This window comes from Suillus subaureus (genome assembly GCF_016647635.1).
Source record: "Suillus subaureus strain MN1 chromosome Unknown BJ212scaffold_46, whole genome shotgun sequence".
Classification (NCBI taxonomy): Eukaryota; Fungi; Basidiomycota; class Agaricomycetes; order Boletales; family Suillaceae; genus Suillus; species Suillus subaureus.
Genome location: NW_024538602.1, coordinates 107,132 through 130,357, shown reverse-complemented (window position 1 = coordinate 130,357; position 23,226 = coordinate 107,132). Strand labels below are relative to the sequence as shown.

The 23,226-nt window shown below is 45.0% G+C and overlaps 5 protein-coding genes across 5 annotated transcripts; 2 read left to right on the top strand and 3 right to left on the bottom strand.

Annotated features, from left to right (window-relative positions):
- Window positions 1-816: 816 nt before the first annotated feature.
- On the bottom strand, window positions 817-2,254 carry BJ212DRAFT_1282581 (translation initiation factor eIF 4e-like domain-containing protein; the record flags this gene model as incomplete). The annotated part of the gene is made up of 3 exons (XM_041331691.1): window positions 817-1,047; window positions 1,102-1,633; window positions 1,686-2,254. The coding sequence occupies 3 exons, from the start codon at window positions 2,252-2,254 to the stop codon at window positions 817-819; spliced, it is 1,332 nt and encodes a 443-aa protein (XP_041187782.1).
- A 1,031-nt stretch (window positions 2,255-3,285) lies between these two features.
- Window positions 3,286-5,543, bottom strand: BJ212DRAFT_778178 (MFS general substrate transporter). Its single transcript, XM_041344054.1, has 14 exons — window positions 5,296-5,543; window positions 5,218-5,244; window positions 5,138-5,166; window positions 5,036-5,084; window positions 4,907-4,984; window positions 4,770-4,854; window positions 4,371-4,723; window positions 4,221-4,317; window positions 3,979-4,171; window positions 3,865-3,922; window positions 3,782-3,813; window positions 3,702-3,719; window positions 3,584-3,651; window positions 3,286-3,530 (listed from the first exon to the last, which is right to left on the bottom strand). Exons 1-14 carry the CDS (start codon window positions 5,457-5,459, stop codon window positions 3,420-3,422), a joined length of 1,362 nt encoding a protein of 453 aa, XP_041187781.1. The 5' UTR covers window positions 5,460-5,543; the 3' UTR covers window positions 3,286-3,419.
- A 281-nt stretch (window positions 5,544-5,824) lies between these two features.
- On the bottom strand, window positions 5,825-6,415 carry BJ212DRAFT_778143 (uncharacterized protein). Its single transcript, XM_041344053.1, has 2 exons — window positions 6,104-6,415; window positions 5,825-6,050 (listed from the first exon to the last, which is right to left on the bottom strand). Exons 1-2 carry the CDS (start codon window positions 6,328-6,330, stop codon window positions 6,005-6,007), a joined length of 273 nt encoding a protein of 90 aa, XP_041187780.1. The 5' UTR covers window positions 6,331-6,415; the 3' UTR covers window positions 5,825-6,004.
- A 5,525-nt stretch (window positions 6,416-11,940) lies between these two features.
- BJ212DRAFT_1303662 (uncharacterized protein) lies at window positions 11,941-13,494 on the top strand (the record flags this gene model as incomplete). The annotated part of the gene is made up of 7 exons (XM_041333451.1): window positions 11,941-11,978; window positions 12,342-12,425; window positions 12,732-12,793; window positions 12,847-12,908; window positions 13,002-13,115; window positions 13,167-13,439; window positions 13,474-13,494. 7 exons carry the CDS (start codon window positions 11,941-11,943, stop codon window positions 13,492-13,494), a joined length of 654 nt encoding a protein of 217 aa, XP_041187779.1.
- Window positions 13,495-21,906: 8,412 nt separating this feature from the next.
- On the top strand, window positions 21,907-23,207 carry BJ212DRAFT_1485871 (uncharacterized protein; the record flags this gene model as incomplete). Its single annotated transcript, XM_041341042.1, has 2 exons — window positions 21,907-22,567; window positions 22,627-23,207. The coding sequence occupies 2 exons, from the start codon at window positions 21,907-21,909 to the stop codon at window positions 23,205-23,207; spliced, it is 1,242 nt and encodes a 413-aa protein (XP_041187778.1).
- Window positions 23,208-23,226: the final 19 nt, after the last annotated feature.

The following is a 23,226-nucleotide window of genomic DNA, read 5'->3' as shown; positions in this document are numbered from 1 at the left end:
GATTGTTTTCGTCGTCGTCGCTGCTCTGACATCATCCATATCTGCCATGCCCACTGACGATGGCAGTCTGCTCGCTCGGCTCGACCGATGTTCCACATTTTGCGTGAGGGATTCACAATGCATTGGTTGTGCTAAAGGATATTGCGTGAGTATCAGTAGTTTGCGTTCTGGATTAAGCCACATGACTCACCGACATGGCAGACCCCCCTCTTTTGTCAAGTGAGTCGTGTTTCTGCTTTGACATCAGTCCGGTATGGTTGTTGGTACTGACGCGCGAGTTACTAGTAAATTTACCGAGTTGACCGACGTGTTGGCTTCTAAACAATGTTTCCTGCCGCTCGATTCGAGCAATAGAGATCTCAGAATACTAGTAGAGGGCTCGTTTGTAAACTTGTGCTATTTGTAACATGATAGCATCCAGCTGGTTCGAAAGCCTTGATTGAAAGTTTTGGCACAGTGAAGTAATATCCACGCACGATCCTTAGTCCGCTGCGTAGGCTATTTGAGAAGTGCTCAGCAATTTCAGTGTGATGCAGTCGCAGTATGATCCAGGTGCGCAATTTGCATCTTTGCCCGCCACTACCGAATGATGAGTCCTAAAAGAGGTCCAGCAATTAATTTGCGTGTTGGCCTATGATGTGTGATTGCAACGGATTTGTACAGGACATAAGTTGACACGCGAAAGCAAAGCTACTGCTGAAAAATGAGCTTGAGTACAATATACATCTTCGTCACGAGTTCTTCTTTGGTTCTTGTCAGCGTCACTCTATCAGCACCTGGCTCCAATACATCGAATAATAGTGAATCTGTCTGAAATCATCGCTTTCCTCTCCAGGCAGTTGTGCCCCCGATGGGCATGCCGAAGCTCCCAAAAGCAGCAGCAGCAACACTCGCCGGAGTCCCAGCATCGCTGGTTGGACTGATGATGCCTCCAGACGATCCTTTGTGTCCATGAGCTGCAACTCCGAATGAGGAGCGGAAGGAAGACGCCGGAGCGGACTGTATGAAGAGGAATTTGTTAGGTAGCGGTCGGTCATCTGTGTTGTACTGATAAGGAACATTTATCAGTTGTGTTCTTGTGCAGGGTAGCTAGGAACTAACCTGGAACTCGAGACCAATATTATCCGCTTCAGATACGTCTAGAAGCTTTATCAGCTTTTTACCTATCCCGTTCAGCCTCTCGACGTCATCTTTACTCCTCGTCCATACTTGAATCCTGTCGACCTTGCTTCGAAGACTAACCACCGCACCGCAAATCTCGTCCCCTTCCTCAAGCTCCTCACCAACCAGTGCCATCGCAAGCCATGTCCAGCAGCGGTCTAGAAGTGCAGAATTATTCTTCATTGTCAGGACCCACTTGCCACCGTTGGAGTTTGCTGGATCCTCCCACATCGGTTTAATTCCCGATTTAAATATGTGATAGTTGGAGTTACGGTCCAGTTTGGAAGGTGGTTTCAGCCAATTGAAGTACCGGCAGAAGGACTCCACCGTATTGAATTCTCCAATGACAGTCAGACCAGCTTCATAGTCTTCTGTCTCGGGTGGGGCGGAAAGGAAAGGTGTGCCGCCCTCTTCAGCGACTCCCTTTGGATGAGCGAGAGGCGCTTTGGATTTCGAGTCATGGTAGATCGTCCTACACATGTAATTAGACGATAGTGCGGTAGACAAATAACAAAATTCTTCACCAAGGAAACTGTAATGGATGCTCTGGCGCTTTCATGGTAGCTCCTGGTGTCTTTGGATCCTCCACCAGCTCAGCGTCCGGTGGACGCGCAGACCCGTCAATGCTCAGCGATCTCGCTTTAGCCAAGTGCGCTGTTATCGCGTCAAGAGATGGAATATTCTTGTACCCCTTCACCTTCTTCTCAGTTTTCGACTCCTGATTGAGTTCTTTAAGGTTCTCCTGCGTCAAAGGTTCTGAGGATGCGAGTGGCGCATCCTCTGGTATTGATGGGGTCGTAGATTTCGGTGGTGTGGCGGCAGTCATAGCGGTGAGCGCCGGAGACACCGAGCGAGTGGAAGGGGCATTAACGACTATTGAGTCGTTCGTGGACGTTGTAGACAGTGAGGTTTGCGATCCCGTGCGCAGGAGTGAAGCAGCGAGACGGGGGCGGGCTGGGGATGATGACGGCGAGTTTGTACCGCTGCCGAGATTGATACGAGCAGCGAGCTGGTTCAAGGACGGCGGGCGGATGGCTGATGATGGCTTTGGAGCGTGCATAGACGCTTGCAGCGAGTTTGGTGGACTGGACATGGTTGTTAGACTCAAGTCAGTGATAGCTCCAAATCAATCAACCGATAACAATACATCAGCACCGCATTTTGACATCGCCGTTTCAGGGACTCGCTGTCTGTTAAATCTTTTGACTTTCCCCCCAATTTTCTACAGTTCCACTGATTTGCGGTCTTTCAGCATCGTTGCAAAACAGAAGGTGATATGTAGTGCTAGGCTTATATTTCTATGTATATACAAAGCTACTAGTTCTAGGCAGGTTCGATTTCGTAATGCTTCATTTACTTGTCATTGGGAATGACTAACGAGTGACTTACTAGGGGTTCGCGTTGCGAACTTCTGACCTTGCTCCGATATGCAGGCAATTCGCCGGTGCTTTGGACTTCTGTAATTGCTGCAGTTTTGAGTGTCTATATATTTTGGATCTAGTTTACTCGTTTTCTACCGAATTGAGGTCATAGACTGCAACTCAACGCTCGTTCATTCTCACTTACCGTATATAGTATCCCGATTACTCCCGAAACGCCTGTCTTTGAGGTTCACTCCAGCGTCTCATTTGCGCAGTGGTGCAGAAAATCAATGGTTTTAAACTTGAATGATAGGAACTACGACATGGTGTGTACAAGTTTAACGGGTGAATGTTTGAAGAGAGATTACGGGCGAAGGCGCGCAGCGCCTCCCGGCTCCGAAGGGACTTTGTCCTGTTGGACAAAAGGTGAGCTGCGAGGGCGGGTGGGCCGCCTCGCTGTCTGAGGTTAATCGTCCTTTCGGGGCCAAGAGTGTTTCGTGTCGCCAGCGAGGCGCTAGAATCATGCGAGAGCATGATGAGAAGGGAGAGGGTGGGGAAAAGAAAAAGCTATGCCGACGAAGTGCACGGGGTGAACTGTTCGTCGTGGTGAAGAAGCAAGATGCGCAAAAGCTCCGCTTGCCGTTCACTCGAAGACTTAGCTCTATTGCCTCCGGTCGTGCCTCGCTACCTGCATAGAGTGACAAAACGCTCATTGTCGTTTTCCCTCAGTCTTCTATCCAAGACTGAGGGTATGTCCACTTATTAACAGTCATCTCACTCATACTAACTTGGTATTGTACACTAATCATACCTGTGTCTAAGTACATCACAATATAGAGTCTTCTATCCGAGACTGAGGACTAATCATACCTGTGTCTAGGTCGGGTATGTCGTCCATTAGGGGTGATTTTCTAATACTTTAAGTTGAGCACCACGCTCCTTCTGTCCGCGTTTTGACAACATTAACCGCATGATGATATACATCATGCTACCAGCCAGCGCAATGACCTGTGATCCAGTGAATTAGAATCGATTTTGATGGAGAAAACGGCAGAACTCACCCCGGAGAACAGCGAAGGTATCCACCAGGTATAGTTCGATGTCAGCAGGGCGCCGGATATGGGGGTTCCTAGGATAAAACTTAGACTTTGAAGCAAGCAATGTCAGAAATGCACGTGCCAATCAAAATCCCAAATCCTGCAGTGGGCGTGTGCAAGTTTGTAACAGCTTAGAGGTAATTATAATTTCACAAGACTCACCGCTCATGCAAAAGCAGATGCCCATCCGCGCGCTATGATCCAGTTCAGATAATTCGTTCATTCAAAATGAAACCATTATTCACCCAAGCTCAGATAGGTCAGGCGTTAAGTCAGCCATAAGTGGGACCCATGCCCCAATGTCTGCACCATCCATCAACACATTTTGAATAAAACGTGGTAGAAAGAAAACTACTTACATAGCCCTGCAAAATAGCCATAAATCACGCCAAGCACTGTGGCGCTGGCCAGGTTGCTCAATCCAATAAAGCCCAAGTTGAGTATTCCACACGAAATCGTCGCAACTATGGTTAAATTCGGGACTCCTGTGATGGCTGCGATGAACCCCGATGTGACTCGTCCCACACAATTGGCAGCATTTAAAATCACTAGCTAGTGACAGTGTCAGTAGGTACATCACTTGAATAGCACTGGATCCCACAGAGTAAAACGAGAACATGACGCTGAGACCGTGCTTGATAGAGTCGAGTTGAAGGAAGAACATCGGAAAGTAGAAGCCAATTTGGAAAAGACAGGCCCTAAAGGATGGTCATTTAGAGGTATTCGAAAAAACATGTGTTACAGGTCTCACCCTGCTATCATGAGAACAAACGGTACATCGCGAATACACTTTCTAGCTGCCGCAATGTAGTTTACCGGTATCGTCGGCGAATCAAGGCGAGTTCGCATGCATAGACATGCGATTAGAAGGAGCACGCTGACCAACCCTGCGCTTGCACGGACACCATTAGAAAAACCGAGAGTGCCATTCAAAAGGTTATTGAGCATGATCGGATGGATGGTAGCGCCCAACGAAGATCCCGAAGCGACGAACGTCAGAACCAGCGTGCGTTTGCGTCGGAAATAATGCGAAATGACGGCCGTGCTCGGGACAAACATGAGCCCCGTCGCGATACCTGAACCTAATCCTTGGGCAAGGAATATCTATACGAAGTCAGAAAACGAGGTCAGAGAGCAGGGGGAAAGTTACCTGGTAGTACTGATCAGGTTTTGACAAAGATAACATGAAGAGGGAGAAACTCTGCAGGAGTGATCCGACAATCATGAGGTGGTAGCTAGTCAAGAAAGCTGAGTACCATCGAGCAACCCCAACATAATTACACTCACAAATATCCTCGGTCGTACAGTAAACCTGATACAAGGCCTACAGCTGTGAGTAAAAACATGTTCAAGCTCCCTATCCATCTACAAGGGACCTTGAGGATACCCGCCATGGAGACCGAGGCACAAACTCACGATATAGCCGACGATGTTTCTTTTGTGAGGTAGTGCTGAGTATAAAAATCTGGAGGGTAAGAGTTCAGCATCCATCCTTGCTATCATGTGAAACAATAGTACCTTGGTATACACCAAATGAAGTGGCATAGCTTATAGCTTTCAATTATACACCGTTCTTGACCAGCACCAGTAAAACTCACCCGTAGCCGCTGAACTGCACAAGAAACCTAGACAATTCAGTTAAGACTTGAGTTTACTGTCCAAATAACAATTCTTACGATCCAAAAACAGTTGTCCAAGCTGCCAGACCGCCTTCGGGGAACTCATCCGAGAGTGAGGGAGGGTCGGAGTCCTTAGTGACTGGGTATTCCACTAGTGTCTCCGAGCCCTGTATATCCTCGTGGTAAGGGGCTTCCGTTTGAGACTTGGATTCAGACGCCATCCAGAGCTGGGACAAATGACAGTAGCGACTGTATATATAAGTACATGGACCCTCACCTCCTTCGAGTCATGAGTTGTGAACCTCGCCTCGGCATGCTCGGCTTCACGGAAGAAAGTGTAACCAGATTGATGGGAAACGTAACGTCAATGCATTAACTCTGAGCCTTTTGCAACCGATGCTTACCTTGGTCATCCCGAGTTTATTTCATAGGCTCAGGAAAATACTTGGGATATTGATGAACCCCTACAAATATTACCCTGTACGTATGTCAGCAAGATTTGACAACCTGCGCAAATAGATAAAGCTATTAAATCTTGTTCCCATTGTGCTGGGCCGCCACAGGAACAAGGACAAACCACGGAGGCCAGGAATATCGTGCGTGGAGCATTCAGGCCGAGTCGTATTCAAATTGTGCTTCCATGTGTGTTGCCCGGTTCTATAGAATATGAAATCACAGGACCTGAGGAGACCAGTAGTGACCAAAATACGGCGCTACTCATATCCCTTAGTGGCGTGCAGGTCCCACTTTATAACGTATGTTTACGCTACATATTCCCGAGTGCTGTGCTGCATACGTCACACGTCGTGACTCTGAAGGTCGCACAGACTCAAGTGTCATTCAACGTTTAGTGCGCGATGCTCACTGAACGCCGAGCAAAAGGTATAAACCAGGCTGGTTCGGGCCTGAAGATCTTTCCTTTACGAGATAGGAAGACACGTGTATGGGTCCGCTGCTGTGGATGAGCAAGACTGAGCTGAATCGGATGATGGACAGATTCAAAGCTGAGCGCTGAGGTTTCACAATGAATCGGTGGGCAAAAACCAGGAATAATGGGAGAACAGCGGAGTGTGTCAGTGTGGCCCACGCCATGACAACCGCGTTGCCGTTGGATGGCTACACTCTCAAGTCGCTGGATTTGATTTAAAAAGTTAGGGAGAGAACAGCTGCTAGCGCTGACAAGCAGGCTGAGGAGCTAAGCTGGGGATGCGTCCGGATCGGATGAATCGAATTGCCGGCAGCTGAGATTTTGCGAGGAATTGTTATGCAATTGGGAGAACAGCGGACTGTGTGGCCCATGCCATGACAGAAGATCGAGACATCGTAGTATGGCCCACACTCTCAAGTCGCTGGTTTTCGAATGAAGTTGGAACAAGGAGTGCCCGCTGCTTGAGAGAATTTCGAAACAAGGGTAGTCTGCCTTAGTCATACAAGGAAAGCGGAGATTTGCGGCCCCATTTGCCGCTGGAATCCCGGGTCGATCATGGCACTAACTGGTGCAAGGCTTGCTGTTCGACTAGGGGTTCGCGTTGCGAACTTCTGACCTTGCTCCAATATGCAGGCAATTGGCCGGTGCTCTGGATTTTTATAATTGCTACAGTTTTGAGTTTCTAGATTTTAGATCTAGGTTACTTGTTTTCTATGATGTTCATACCAGGTGACTGACAGATTATCTTACATCCAACATGACCTTGCTCCGCAAGATGATGCAGTCAACCCTTCTCAAAATATGAGTTTGGATGAACAATTCTTAGCTGACTTGTATTTACAAGTGTCATATTATAAGTTTCAAGCTCTTTGTATCTGACAAGTTCCGACAGGCTCTCACTGGCATGTGCCCTTGGACTTGTGGCTTGGAATTGTGTCTTCCTAGCAAGTGGTGCATCAATTTGGAAGGCCAGGATAGAGAGATGATGATAGTCACTGTCTGTTGAGTCCATTATTCAATGAGGGAAATAGATGACACTGAAATTTATGTGGTTGACATCACACAGGCACATACTGAGTTGTAAACTTGAAACCCCACTGCGTGATATCCCTGAGCTCTAGTCAGAACAATACAATGAAAACAAACAGAAATTTTTCTTGACCCACAGTGAGCCACACTTGAATTTTTCATTGGTGGATCATCATCTAGGGGACCCCTTGTGTGCTGAAACACAATCACATTTGTTGACTTGTGTGTAGCAATGCTAAAGGTTCCGGCAGCGCCGGAGTCAACAACGGCTGTTGTTTCGACGGTTTTCAGACAGGTTCTGGAAATGAGAGAAATGGGAACACGAAGTTCTTTTCTGATTCCAATACTTTGTACAAGTCTGATAGGTACGGAAGATACTGACGTCGATCCAGTCTTCCACATTAAAAATCCTCGGCGAGGCGACGGATCGTTGTATCTTCTTCTTCTTGATCGCTGTCACTTATTTCTTCTCTGTGAACAGGGATCCTCTTCTTCTGCGGGCATGCTTTAGTCATGTGCCCCTTCTGGTGACACGTGAAGCATAGTCCTTTCTTCATATGGTCACTTCTCTCGGCTTCAGTGAGCCGGTTGACCTCCATGGCATTTGGATCATGCCGGTCAATGGAGGGTCTGGGTACGTATCGTTGTCTGGATGGTTTAGTGGTAGTTCGATGGTTTGATTGATATGCAACCCCTCGTTGGTAGTTGCTATCCAGTCTAATGACGGCAGCGATGTACTTGTCGAAATCTATCGGAATAGTTTCCATCTGATAGACGGAATTGACGATTCCTTTCTTCAGTCCATCATTAAAGAACGTGATCAGGACGGCGTCTTGCTTCACAGAAGCTTGTGCAGCAAGGGTCTTGAAACTGGTGATGTAGGAGGTGAGGTCGCCTGTCTGTTTCAACGTTCGGAGATTGTTCATGGCGGTACCGATGGCATCAGCCGGTACAAAGGCCTCTTTGAACTTGGTTTCAAAGTTTGCGAAGGTCCCATAGGTCTTGGTGGTGGAGTTGTCGACTTCGGTGTAGAAAGTAAGTGCCCATCCCATAGCACTTCCTTCTGTCATATAAGCAAGGGCAGTAATGACCTTCTTTTCGTCGGTGTTATAGATTGTAGCGTTAAGTGCGAAATATGCTTTAACCACGTACAACCATCATAGAGCCTGCTGAGGACTCCCATCATAGGTGGATGGAGCTCCGACTTTTAATTCTGGGGAGGTGGAGGTGGTGGACATCCTGAGCGTCTGGTCAAGTGATGTTTCTGTGGTTCAGGGGAATGTTCTTGTTCTCTCGCTGAGTTCTTTCTGGTTCTGTACTGTAACCTCTTCTGATGGAGAGGGTTGAAGGTTCTGGTAACCTCTTCTGATGGAGAGGGTCGAAGGAGGACTTTAATCTTTTGTTACAGCGAACTAGGGTGGGCTCGATGACAGGTACTCGATAAGAGCACGCTTGAAGCCGGTTCAAGCCTTACAAATGTAAGGTTCTTAAGACAAGTCAGAGAGAGTGTCTCTGGCTCAAATATTGGTTATCAGACAACTTAGGATTGGGGGTCCTAAGCGAAGGATAGTTCAGGGTAAAACCTAGTAGATTAAAGTGAAGTTCTAACTAAGTACAAGACCGGATTTATATAGGTGTGAGAGGTTTAGGGCCGGTATTGTACATGTCATCAAGACAAGTCAGAGATAAGAGAATGATGTCATCTAGCAACGGCACGTGGCGGTTGTGATGTAATACAGCTGTGGATGGTTGGTCTAATGATGGCATGGTAAGATGCAGTCATGACGTAATACACGGACGAGAAAAGAGAAGAAAAGAGATAGGGGTAACCATGATTGTAACAGAATCAAGCGAACTCATAAAGAACCAACAGTCCCTCCTGCGACCATGCTGGTGGCAATATGAGGAGTGATCCTTCACATAAGTGTGTAGGTTGCCTGCCATGAGGTCCTAGAGATGTTCAATGGAGTCAAACAACTCAAATGGTTTGCAGGGGGAGAAAAATATACCATGACAAGACATATTTGATCCTTTGTCTGAAATGACATTTCAAGCCCCATGAGGAAGCTGGTTTCAGTCCATGGCATCAACAATGAAAGATGCTTATATACTTCAAGTTCCTTCAAAAGAACATCTTTTGTAGACTTGTAGTTAAGACAGTCCTTTTGAAAGACCTTGAGACACAACAAGTGATTTGACACTACATCTTGAGCTCCCATTACTGTAGTGAACCCACCCTGACCCAAAACATGCCAACCATGAAAGGGGCCATAGGAGCATGTCACCGGAAGAATTTGGGATGCCCCTGCTGTACCAGAGTGTGTGAAGGTGAAGGTGTGAGTGGGGGCTGGAGGGTTGGCTGACTCTGAGTCAGGGTGTGGAAGAAGAGGAATATCTGAGGCCAACTCTGAGTCAGGGTGTGGAAGAAGAAGGATATCTGAGTAAAGTTTCATTGACATTATGCTGGGTGCATTGGATGAAGCACTGGAATGGAGTTCCAAAGAAGATGAAGGAGTGATCAACTTTTGAGTAACCTTGCCTGGTGACAGGGTAATGATCAGAATGAGGAGAAGGGGATGGTGATGTGAAGGAGCGATGCAATGAGGGTATTTAAGTGTCCCCTGGTAGGGCCACAACACACCTTCAACAGTGAGCTGTGAATGCACCAATTGTGGATTGTCTTGAAGCACCTACAGCATAAAAATGGTGACTGAATAATGCCACTGTCAATCACCACAGTGACTGGCATGATGAGGGAGATTGTGGACATGTATACTGTGGAACAATCAAAGCTCACTGCAACCACAGTTGAGCATCAATTGTTAGCTCACATCACTGCCAGCTGTCAAGTGTCCAACAAGACTTATGATGTCGAAACAATGCAATGCCGCAGAAACCTGCTTATTTGAGTCTAGAATGTCAGTACTCTTAGCACTGACCATTCTAGTCAAGTGCTGGCTGCTGCAAAGCATGCTGTTACAAGCATTTGACTTCTTCTGAATATTTATTTGCTAGTGTTGTGGGCCATTCAGAATGAGAACTCTTGTCATATTGACTGTGTAATTATAAGAAGGTCTGCAATGACTCCAAATCTGTGTACTAAATCGCGTCATGGTTCAAGGTGTAGGTTGTGACTTCTACTGCTGCTGTTCTGTGTAGGAACCTATGCAGAATGCTCAATGGTGACTCAGAGGACATGAAACAGAATAAACAATCCAATGAGTTAGAAACAAACTCTCAGGAGTTTGGTGTTGGGAAAGAAGAAAGGAATTTCATGTGGAAAGAAACTCACTTGAAGATGCCTCATAGCCTCATAAGTATACTTTCCAACTTCAGGTCATCCAGATCTTCTTTCACCTAAGTAGATATCATCATCATTCCTGTTGAACTGTGAGATCAGAAAAAAATGCACTTAAAGCTTGAGGGCAAATGCTGTATTTTGATTTGCTTGTAGTGGTCAACATGCTGACGGTCTGCTTGTTTTACAGGCATACACAGTGACGAGGACTCAGGAGGGTGAGAAGGATAATCCCTATACTCACCCACTTTCCCCTGGTTATTTCTCCTCCTGTCACATCAATAAAAATTTCTGCCCAACAGGTACCAAGCCACTGTTTGTCAACACAAAGACAGGGCTCACACAGGGGTATCTTCTGAAGAACCTGTACATTATTCTTTGTGTACTTATTCATGAATTTCAGGCTGATGTCCCCAGCTAAGTTGGTCACTCAAGATAGTCCCTGCAGAAGCAATATTGAAATTTAAAGTGTGTAAATTTATGTTGAGCAGAAGGATTGGAGTGGTGCATGAACCACATCTTTGAGTGACAGCATGATGGAGACATGAAATGACAGCATTTAAAGGCAATAGCAGGGCTGCAATGTTGATGATTAAGATTGTGCAGATGAGGCCAACTGTATGTCATAGGTGTTGTGGGACAAGTTTAACAGACAACAAGTACCAAGTGATTCAGAATACTGTATAGACACGCACTTAGGTTCAGCCCTATTTAGGTGTGACCAAATGAGCATTAGGTTCGAAGGTTCGCAAAGGGGGTGTGACATGTGACATGCTGTGATTAGGTTTGTTTGGTAAGCAACCAACACTAGGCAGACAATATCCTTCATATACATGTGCAGTGCTACATGCTAATCCTCATGCTCAACCTGGAAGTGCTCACTCTACAAACATTGTCTCTAATTTTATTTCTGCCTGGCAACACAATATCTTCTTTATATGTCATTTCAGCATCTGTCTTGTCAAGTGTGGATCCTCCCATGTTTGGCAAACCTGAGCACTAAGCCACAACTCAGTTGATGAAATGGTCAGTCTGAAAGCATCTCCCCTCAATGTTCATTCTATACCATGTCTGATCTCTGTGTCCCCTCAGATGCTAAACTCCAGGATGTGTTATCTGTACCTGCACCATTCTCCATTGCTCCTTCTGGCTGCCTTTCTGTCACTGAGAAGCATCTGTCCCTCATGGCTATAGTGCTGATGAATCAGGTAATTTGCTGCTAGATAACAAGTTGGAGAGCTATGAGCAAGTGGTGAATGGCATGGAGCTTCAATCCATGGTGAATGGGTCTGAGGAGGTTGAGGCTGAGGGCCGTGGTAAGTGCAGATGGTTGCAAACACTCAGTACAAGGACTTTTGGCTGCACTAGTTATTTTTTTTATGTTTTTACTGCATGTCACAATCTATAAAGTAAGGTGTGACATGTGGGAATTGTCTCACCAGCTCACATGGCTTTCACTAAGGAGCACTTAGTTCGGTTATTTTGGTTAGTTCACTTAATTTCTTTTTGGAAATCTCGTGTGGTTTTGTCACGTGTTTTCAAGTGCTGACTAAAAACTGTTGCCCATTGTGTGATTGCATGATTTTGTCATGTGACTGCGCAGCCTGTGTGCTGTGGTTCCCTAGATATGCCCTTGTACTCCAAGCTTCCTTTCCCTTCTTCCCCCACCACTGCTCCCTCTGCCAATCCTTTGATCTTTCTGCTCTGATTGTTTTCTTGCAGGAAATTCCTGCTTTAATTCAATTTTGGTAGATATATATCTTTACTGTTCTTGATTGATGTAAGCCTTGGCAGTCTATATAGTGTATATATTGAAAGTATGAAAAAAAACAATGACTATGTAATCAGGTTTCACTTTTTGACATGTTTTTGGACCCTTTGGACCCCTGGACCTGGACCCTGGACTGGCCATATCTTGGAGTTTGAAGCATTGTGAGTGTGATTGTTGTTTGTTACTGGCCCTGTATTCCATACAGACTCACAAACTCCTATTGATCAAGACAAACATGTAACCAAGTCCTACTTCCCTGGCCATTTGTTCTTACAGGTGTTCGCTGGTTGTTTCTGGACCTCTGGGTATACTACAGTGTAGAGATTTGGATTGGTGGGGCACTTTTCTGTGCTGAGTTGGTCTGCTTGCAGCCTTCTCACAGTTGCCATCCTATCCTTCAGGATAATTTCTCAGACAGCTTTCAGCTGTTCTTAGCACTGTCATAAGTCGAACTTCCAGGGTATTAGCTCATCCCAGAAACTGCTGGTACTTCTTTGGTCACTCTTGGCAACATTTGTTTGGATCTTTGGTATGTGATATTTTGCCATATATATATGATATGATGACTTATCTTTGATGCAGTGGAACTACAACTGTTGGAATTTCAGCTCTCCTCTCTCTTTGTTTCATATATCTTCTCCAATGTGTGTGGTCAACAACATATATATTTATGTATATTATTTTGACTAATATTTGTTCTTAATAGGAATCCCTCCACCCCTCCTACCTCTCCTTAGTGGGCACAGGCTGCTGTACATCAGGCTGAGAGGAATCAGCGAAATATTGGCTCCCCTCCTGCACATTACCATCCTGCTCCTATAGCTCGACCATTAGAAAATGCTCTTCAAATGGTAGGAATTAATTTTCTAATTTTCATAAAACATTTTCTGATGTGTTCATAGAATATTTCTCAGATCTTGGGAAATTTGAACCATGGTCCAATTCCAATGCAAAGGTTTCCTGGTCTGCCACATAATGTTATTGAGCATCATGAGGCTCAACACATGTGGCATCAGCACCATCCACTACCACAACCTGGGCCACCTATTCCTGCTCCAGCCTTAGGGCCTCCGTTTGGTCAACCTGTTCCTGCTCTACCCTTAGGGCAACCCTTTGGTCAATCTATTCCTGCTCCACCCTTAGGGCCACCCTTTGGTTATATTCCTCCACCTGCTGTACTTCAGAATGAGTATCAACATCATATGGCAGATGTTGCTGCAGCCACAATAATTCATCATGAAGCACGCCATGCTGCCAGGCAAAGGCATAATAATCTTTAACAGCAACCAGCACCAGTACCTCCTGCCCCTGCTCCTGTCCCCGCTTCTGTCCCTTACATGTATGGTCCTATTCACTATGAGGGTGCAGTTGGTCATCATAATTTCAACAATCCCCTTCAATACTTTGTACCCCATCCTGCACTACCTTTGCCTGTACCACCTCAGCCTGATTATCAACAATTTAATATTCAGTTTCAGCATCATTTCCAGCAGCAGGAAGATGGACAAGCACAGGAGGTATTATGTCAACAGCAGATCCAGCAGCAGCAGGATAGACAAGCACAGGATGCATTACATCACCAGCACATCCAGCAGCAGCAGGAGGGTAGACAAGCACAGGATGCATTACATCACCAGCACATCCAGCAGCACATCTAGCAGCAGGAAGATAGACAAGCTCAGGATGTTCAACATGCAGGTCAACAGGAAGAGGACCGCCACAACCATAAGGAGCAGAGAGTTCATGAGCAGGAGGATTGTCTTGAAGAGACACTGAATGAATATAATGATCCAGTGTCTCAAGAAAACCATGACCAAGATGAGGAAAGAAGAAGAACTCAGGAACATGAAAACTGCCTGCAGTGTAAGTAAGAGGAGCAGTAGCATATTAACCAGCCAGTTCCTGTCCCTGATGGAGGTTGACCATACACAGAGCCTATTACCAATCATACTCTTGGTCCTCTTAATGTAGAGTGCACAAACTGCCATGCAATGCACTTTGCATGTGAAAAACTCTCCAACTCCTCTCAACAAAACCCACACTTTGGAATGTGCTGCTTGTAGGGCCAAGTCAACCTTCCACCCTTTCCAGCATGGCCACCAGAGCTGCGGCAGGCATATACAGACTGAACTTTCATCTCAAAAATATGGCAGTATAACAGTGCTCTTGCATTTACATCAGTTGGTGTCAATATTGAGGATCATGCTCTTCAAGGATCTGGTCCAAATGCTTTTCATATTCATGGATCTCTTCATCACCTCATTGGCAGTCTTATGCCTCCAGAAGGTCTTCAGCCTTCATATGCATAACTCTACATCTATGACCCTGAGGAAGCCACAAACATCTGTGCCACCCGTCCTGGAAATGAAGGTCTTGATCATTGCATTCTCAGAGAGCTCCATGACATGCTATATTGAAGCCATCCATATGCTCCTCTTTATAAGCAGGCCTATCAAGTCATGCAAGAGAAACCTCCAGAGCAGCACACAGATGTTTGTGTATGCATCCATTTCTAGCAAGGGACAGATGGTTGAAGATATAATCTCCCCACTGCCAATGAAATTGCTGTGATTATTCCTGGAGATGGATCTGAGGAGGTGTCTGACAAATGTGATATTGTCTTGCGACTTCAAGGTGGTCAACTCCAGTGTGTCAGCCAACTCAGCCACACATACTCAACTCTGCATTATGTCCTTCTCTTTCCTTCTGTGTTACAACCATGTATGCCCCTATTCATTTTCTCTTCCTTACTGTGTATTACATCACAAGCCACATGATGCCACTGCTAGACTTACTTCCAACTCATACTTTGTATTATATCACAATTGCCATTGCCATTGTTAGATGATCTATTCTTACTATTGCTTATGCATCCCTTATCTCTGACTCATTCCATTCTCACGCCTGCCCTAAAGCACAGTAGTTCACTATAAATAGCCCTCCTGTATGCTTTAGTTCATTACTTTAATCTTACTAGGTTTTACCTTGAATATCCTTCACTTGAGACCTCCAATCTCTCATCATCTGAACCATACTTTAAGATAGAGGCACTCCCTCTACCTTAGCTTACACTGAACACTCAACTTATCATCTTGCATAGAATCTCAACAAGAAGTCCTTAACTCTTATTGAGTTGCTTGTTGTTAGAACTACCCTAGTTTGTAACATTCTGGTGAAGAGGGCTGGCATCTTGACATCCCTCTTAACAATCAGGATATACATGTCCATACCATAAATGAAAAGCATCCAAACCCCTCAAAGATGAAAGATAGCTAATGATAAGACAATGTCCAACATAGGGTCTACAACCCCAAAGGACTAAATCTGAAAAAAAAAAAACAATCAGGGTGGATGTCAACAAGCAAAAAAAGTCACCCAGTTTCTCTATTATGCCTACCATCTTCACCCTCACCCGGTTCGCATGGACCATAACAACATCTTTTGTGGTGGATGACTGTTCCAGCAGTACAGTGGCTCAAAAAACTGTCCGCATGTTTTGACATTTTTCACTATCTATGATATTGTGTGAGAACTCACAAATGCCTCAAGGACATGGTTATACCACATTGTAGTATGGCTTCAGGGCTTTCATTTGAGCCCTACATGGTGGGAATCGGTGGAGATATGGTGTAGATACAAGGCACACAAAATGGTGACTCATGTGGACAGTTTTTTGACTCAAGTATTTTACAATAATAACCAGGTATTCTAGTATTTTGTATGACCTCCCTTGGCTTTAATTACTGCCTCTATCCTTCTAGGCATACTCTCAATTAATTTCTGGCAATCCTCAGCTATGATCTTCCCCCATTCCACTGCTACTCTCTCCCAAAGCTCCCATACTCCTTTAGGGGGGTTTTCATAGGCTTGAAGCTTTTTCTTGAGTGTTCCCCAGAGATGTTCAATGACATTGACATCAGGAGACTGTGCTGGCCAGTCAAGAACATTGATGTTATGTTCTTCAAACCATTCCTTAGCTCTTTTGGATGTGTGCTTGGGATCATTATCCTGTTGGAAAATGATATCTTCTTCATCAATCCCTGATTCTGCCAAGCTAGGCAGCAAGTGGTCATTTAAAATGTCCACATACTGCTCAGCATTCATCTTCCCCTCAACCTCAGCAAGCATTCCCACACCATTCCATCCCATACAGCCCCATACCATTAAAGAACCTCCTCCAAACTTGACAGTTCCATTGACCTCTCTGTCTGTTAGGCCATCTCCCTTCTTTTTTTTTTCCATACATATACCTTCCCATCTGACCCAATCCTATTTATTTTGGTCTCATCTGACCATATAACATGCTTCCAGTCCTCTACAGTCCAGTGTTGATGAGCTAAGGCAAAGGCTAGTCTTCTCTGCCTATGTTTGATGGAGAGAAGAGGCTTTTTCTTCTTTGTTACTGTCTTGCGATGAGCTGCCTTGAGAACATTCCTCACAGTTTGTGAAGAGACAGGGGTAGTGATGGTGGAATTGATAAATTGATATAATGGGTGGCTTGGACAGCATTACCAGCCTTTCCTGTAGTGATATGTTGGATAATAGCCCTTTTGTCAGTAGAGGTAAGCTTGGATGGACATCCTCCACAAGATTTTTCCTTGTCTGGGTGGCTTTCTTTGATAAACTTGGCCACAGTGGACTTGCATACTCCAGTTCTAGAGGAAATTTGGCAAGCAGAGAGGCCAGCATAAGACAGAGAGAGGATATTATCTCTTTGAGCAGAGGAGATGGCTTTCATGGTGATTATGACTATGATACATGAGATATTCTGGTTTATATAGTTAGATATAGTCATAAAATAACATAATGACACCACTTCATAATTTATATAATAGTGGTATGATTTTTGTGGTGTCATAAATAATGATTTATATAGTTTTAATATACACTCAAAAAACTGTCCACATGAGTCATCATTTTATAAGCCTTATGTCTCCACCATATCTCCACCAATTCCCACCATGTAGGGCTCAAATGAAAGCCCTGAAGCCATACTACAATGTGGTATAACCATGTCCTTGAGGCATTTGTGAGTTCTCACACAATATCATAGATAGTGAAAAATGTCAAAACATGCGGACAGTTTTTTGAGCCACTGTATGTGGTTGATGCTTTGGCTTCTATAGAGCAGAGCAATTTGAACTGGATCAGGAATAACCAAAAGTGGCTGAGGGCAGACTGCTACCAAGGCTTAATAGATAATGTCCTTGATGATGGTGTGAATGATCTGGTTCAGACAGGTCACTCTATCATTCTTCCCTTCTCTCATACTGGGAGCCCTCAGTACATGCACCAGCTGCTCCAAGATTCCTTGGCCATTTGCCATACCTGCAAGAAGCCTGATCTCTTCCTAACAATGACTGCCAATGGGAGTTGGCCTGAAATCACTGAGAATCTCCTTCCAGGTAATAATTCATATTTGATGTACTGTTTATGACTTCAGCCTGACAACTTCTTATATAGGTCAGAGTGCTGTGGACCATCTAGACTTGGTGGCTCATGTATTCTATCAGAAGCAGCAGACTCTGTTGAAGAAGGTTCACAAAGGCTACTATGGAAAGGTCGCAGGTTTGGTGTACATCATCAAATATCAAAAATGTAGTCTGCCTCATATGCACCTTCTTATCTTCCTGGAGCAAGAGGATAAGATACAGACTGCAGAACAAATTGATTCCTTCATCTCTGCCCAAATTCCTGACAGAAATCTCCATCCACAACTCTGTGAGGCTGTGGAAAAATATATGTTGCATGGCCCTTGCAACCCGCAACATTGCTTGGAGAATAGACAGTGCAAAAAACACTTCCCAAAGTCATTCTGTCCACAGACCTTGATGAAGGATGATGGTTATCCAGAGTATGCAAGACCTGACAATGGTCACACCATCCAAAAGAATGACAATGTCTTCACCAACAAAGATGTTGTTCCCCACCCCCCAGAACTCCTGGTGCAATTCAACTGCCACATCAATCTGGAAGTCTGCGCCTCTATCAAATCTGTCAAATATATTCACAAGTACATCTACAAAGGAAATGACTATGCTACTTTGGAGATGAGAGGAGCAGTGGATGAGGTCAAATCATATCTTGACTCCAGGTATATCAGCTCAACTGAGGCTGCATGGCATATCTTTGAATTTTCAATGCATCTCGAATGGCCCTCTGTCTACTGCTTGCCAGTCCACCTCCCAGATGAACATATGGTGTTCTATGATCCTGAGAATGATGCCCATGATGTTCTTGAGTGTGTAGCAGCCAAAGAGACTCGCCTCACTGGATGGTTCAAAGCCAATGTTAATGAGAACTTTGTGGCAGCTGGAGCCCATGACCACCTCTATCAGGACTTGCCCTCAAAATTTGTCTGGACCAAAAATGCATGGAAGATACACCAGTGTGGAATGGCAATTGGAAGGATATATGCTGCTGCACCCAGCTCTAGAGAGCACTTCTACCTGAGATTGCTTTTGACTGTAGTGAAAGGTATGATGTCCATGACAATTTGTTATTGATCTAACTCACCATGTTTTTAAGGGGCTACCTCCTATGAGCATCTTCAGACATTCAATGGGGTCATCTATGAGACTTTCAAGGAAGCATGTCAGCACAGAGGTCTGCTTGATGATGATAATGAATGGATCCAGTGCTTGCAGGATGCATCTCATATGTGCACTGGACATCGCATGTGCAATCTCTTTGCCATCATCCTTATTCATTGTAATCCCACAAGCCCTGATGACCTTTGGAACCACTTCAAGGAAAATCTCTGTAATGATCTACGCCACCACCTCACTCATGTTCCATTCAGCATACCTGACCCTACAGAAGAGGAGGTCCATGACTATGGTCTCCACCTCATTGATGGTGTGCTTCACAAAAATGGATGGTCTTTGGAGACAATCCCTCACATGCCTATTTCTCAAATGGCAGCAAGATAGGGAGCCATGGAGGGCAATCAGCTCATTGCTGAGCAGCTTCAGTATAATCCACAGGAACTTCAGCAGATAGTGGATGTAGGAGTCCCTTTGCTCAATATTGAGCAGAGAGTGGTCTTTGATGCTGTGGTACATGATGCAATGCATCACAATGAGGAAAGACCTGGACATGCATACTTTGTCCACAGTGCAGGTGGATGTGGTAAGACATATCTCTGCAAGCTCATTGCTTTAAAACTCCATGCTGAAGGCAAGATTGTCCTTTGTGTGGCCTCCTCTGGAATTGCTTCCCTCCTCCTACCAGGTGGACATACAGCTCATTCACAATTCAAAGTTCCCATCCCCATTCATGAGGACAGCTCATGCAACATAAAGAAAGGAGATGTTATCCATGAGCTTCTCAAGGCCACCTCTCTCATCATCTGCGATGAAATTCCTATGTTCCACCACCATATCCTGGAATGCTTTGACCACACATTACATGATCTTCTGAATGTTGATGCCAATTTTGGAGGAATAACAACACTCTTTGGAGGAGACTTCAGACAGACCCTGCCAGTGGTGCCTCATGGTTCCAGGAAGCAGATAGTGGGTGCCACATTTTGCAGATCTCACATCTGGCCAAACCTTTGCATCTTCTACCTCAAGAGAAATATGTGGCTTGGTCAAGATCCTGCCTCTGATGAATTTGCAAAGTGGCTCCTTGAGATTGGAGCTGGCAAGGGCACAGATGGAGATGGAACTGTTATCCTCCCTATTCACATGCGCTGTGCCAACAATGATGTCCAATCTCTCATTGATGTCCTATACTCTCCAGTTCTGCACCCTGGCCATCCTCCTGTGAATGACTCCTTCTTCCTGGAACGTACCATCCTTTCCACAAAGAACACTGATGTGGATGAAATCAACACCACCATTCTTGATTCATTCCCTGGAGATAAAGCAGTCTTTACCAGTGCAGACTCAGTCACTGAGAGGGACTATGACTACATTCCCATAGAGTTCCTCCACACCCTTACCCCATCAGGCTTCCCTTTGCACAAATTGGAGGTCAAAGCAGGTGTTCCTCTGATGCTCTTGCACAACTTAAACCCCTCTGAAGGCCTCTATAATGGAACTCGCATGATCCTCCTATCTTGGACCACACATGTCCTCAAGTGTCACATTCTTAGGGATGGTGTCAATGAAGCTCACTGAAATGATCAAGACACAGTCCTGATCCCTCACATGACCCTGGATGCCACTTCTGAGGACAACCCTATTCCTCTCAAGCATCAACAATTCCCTGTTCGTCTTGCATTTGCCATGACAATCAACAAGGCACAAGGTCAAAGTGTCAAGTGGGTTGGACTCAATTTGTGGACTCCTGTCTTCAGTCATGGACAGCTATATGTGGCTTTGTCTCGGTGCACTCACCCAGAGAGAGTGTATGCTATCTTTCCAGAGCATGAAGAAGGCTCAAAAACAACAAATGTAGTGTATAAAGAAGTGCTTAGAGGCCCTACAGATCCTATCAATGATTGATGTACATAGAATGTACTTTTATATAGAGAATTGACTGATGTGATGTATTATGTACTTTTAGTTGCTCAAAAATGTAGTTTTCAAGTTTTCAAAATTCCACCATGATCATTAGTAAGTCAAGGTGCCACAGGCACCTCCCAAAGGAGCACAAAGCGCTCCTTTGCCTTCCTGTGCCGAAGGCACAGTGAGTATTAGGATGAAGCCAAGGCCAGGAAGCTAAAAAGGAGCGCTTTGCACTCCTTTTGCTTCCTGTGCCAAAGGCACAACAGGTGGTGGACTAGTTTAGGTTTGACGGTCTCAAAATTGGTGTGACCATCACATAAATTAGGTTTGATTCACTAGGCGTGTGATGCTATGACAAACCTAAGTGCATATCTATACAGTGGGGGTGGGCAATGCGGATGAACAACATGCATGAGAATCTCACTGTGGCTGAAGGAAATGTGGCAATTTGAGTGACCCACTTGCACCTGCTGGGAGAAGCTCATAAAATTAGCTATGACGAACAGTAAACAGTAGATCGTACAGACAAAAAGTGTTCCAGAGATGTAACTCAAGATAGCCTTGAATTTTTTTCACAAAGAAAATCAATTATGTGGTAAGGCTGACCTGAAATTGTCGAGAAAACTCCTCCCAAACTTGTCAGCAACCAAGAAAGAAAAAAAATTCAAGACCTTGTAGTGTTGCTCTTCATGAAAATATTTCTTTATTACACCTTAGCCACAGGGTGATGGTGTGTTGTAGTTTACGAGTGCTAATGAACACACTGTTTCACACTGTCCCAAAGTGGTAACACCATCAAGTCACAACTGTCAATCACATACTCCATCAATCATACCACAACAATCTTATGTCTTGACGCGACCTAATTCATTATATATTTGAATTCTTCCTCCCAGCACTCAACAGACCCCAGCCTCTCACCCAAGACCACATGCTTCAAGTAGTGCATGCATCACATTGACCTGCAATGGGCAAACAAAGATCAGCAGCTCAGCTCAAGCAGACACGAAGACTGGCAGACATTCGAAGACACTGTGCACACAAGACTTGGCCTCAGACATCAGCTGTCAGTAGGAAGACCAGATTCCAACCAGCTCATCAATGATTGTCCCAGATTCAGAGCAATACTGTGCAGGAGCAGCCCAATGAGTCAGAACTTCACATTGCTGCATGTCATCATGAAGATATGTCTTTGCGCACCGAAATCAAGGAACTTCAGTCCACCCTCAATACTTTCAGAGCTAGTCTGGCTCATGTCACTCTCAATTCTGCAGCTAAACAGAAGATGATGTGTGTTATACAACGCAAACTGCAGCGCACTCAAATTTCGAAACACAAAGTCTCCAAGGAGTTAAAGCAAGCATGGCAAGAGAATCTCACTCTCTGCATAGAACATTCAACTGTTCACAGTGCCTTGCTATCTGAGGTTGAGTTTATCCATGTGACAGCAGCAGCCACTGCTTCCAGAGCAGATGCTCTTCAGCTGAATATTCAAAACCTCAGATGGCAGCTGGAAGAATCTTGGAAAAAGGTCAAAAAGCTTCAGATGCGAAATTTACGGCTGCAGCATGCTTGCAGTGATGCAAAAGAAAGGACCTATGCTGCTGAAGCTTCACAGCTGTTCAAGAATGGCTCATGGTCACCTCAAGCTCAAGCTCTCATGCATCTGTTCGTCAGATCAGGTACTGCCCATGAATCAGTTGGAATTCTCATCAATGCTGTGTGCAAGGCTGTGGGTGCACCTGTCCCAAAGAAGCCCATGTGTCATCATACTGTGAACCATGCACTTATTGAAGGTGGGATCAGTGCAAGGATACAACTCGGTAAAGAAATGAGGAATGCCAAGAGTATGATCACTTCATAGCAGTGTTTAATTTCACTGTCAATGCTCAGATTATTTTGACAGGTCTTATGATTGCCAGTGACTCAACATCTCATCAACAGATTGACTACACCTCCTGCACTATGGTGATTCAGGCCTCCGATTATGCCAATGGTACGGACTTGGGCTCATCAGTTAAAATCCGCTTCCTTGGAGTTACCTCCTCAGCAAGCCACACCAGTGAAACCCAGGTTGAGGGTTGGACAGAGACCATCTCAGACATCTCCACTGTCTTCAACAATAGTCCTCTTGCTTACCATTCACATGAGATACTCGACCTCGCAGGCTTTCTCTGTAAACTCAAGGGCATGAATGGTGACCACACCAGTGATATCAAGAAAACCAGGTGTCTCATCAAGCAGTGGAAGCATGAGAGCATTCATATTTCACTTGGACACAAAGCCATCATCGAAATGTCATCTGAAGACTTAAAGCCACTTCTCAATGATGCTGAAAGTTCGAAGATTGCTGAGCTTGGTGGTCATAACTCCTGGATTTCATTATCAGCTGAAGACCATCAGTGGCACTGGAGTCAGATCATGGACATGCTCGCATTGCAGTTAGGTACAGAGCGCTTTGACCAGCTTCCTGCAGAAATTCAGTGAGAGCATGACCTCTTCCTTT

Bases quoted from the DNA above. Each gene is read 5' to 3' on its own strand.
- BJ212DRAFT_778178 (XM_041344054.1), bottom strand. From the start codon at position 5,459: ATGGCGTCTGAATCCAAGTCTCAAACGGAAGCCCCTTACCACGAGGAT. The intron at 4,855-4,906 runs GTGAGTGTAATT...TTTCTTGACTAG, and splicing joins CTGTACGACCGAGGATATTT to CTACCACCTCATGATTGTCG. The intron at 4,318-4,370 runs GTGAGACCTGTA...ACCATCCTTTAG, and splicing joins TTTGTTCTCATGATAGCAGG to GGCCTGTCTTTTCCAAATTG.
- BJ212DRAFT_778143 (XM_041344053.1), bottom strand. From the start codon at position 6,330: ATGGCGTGGGCCACACTGACACACTCCGCTGTTCTCCCATTATTCCTG. The intron at 6,051-6,103 runs GTGAGCATCGCG...TGCGACCTTCAG, and splicing joins TACCTTTTGCTCGGCGTTCA to AGTCACGACGTGTGACGTAT.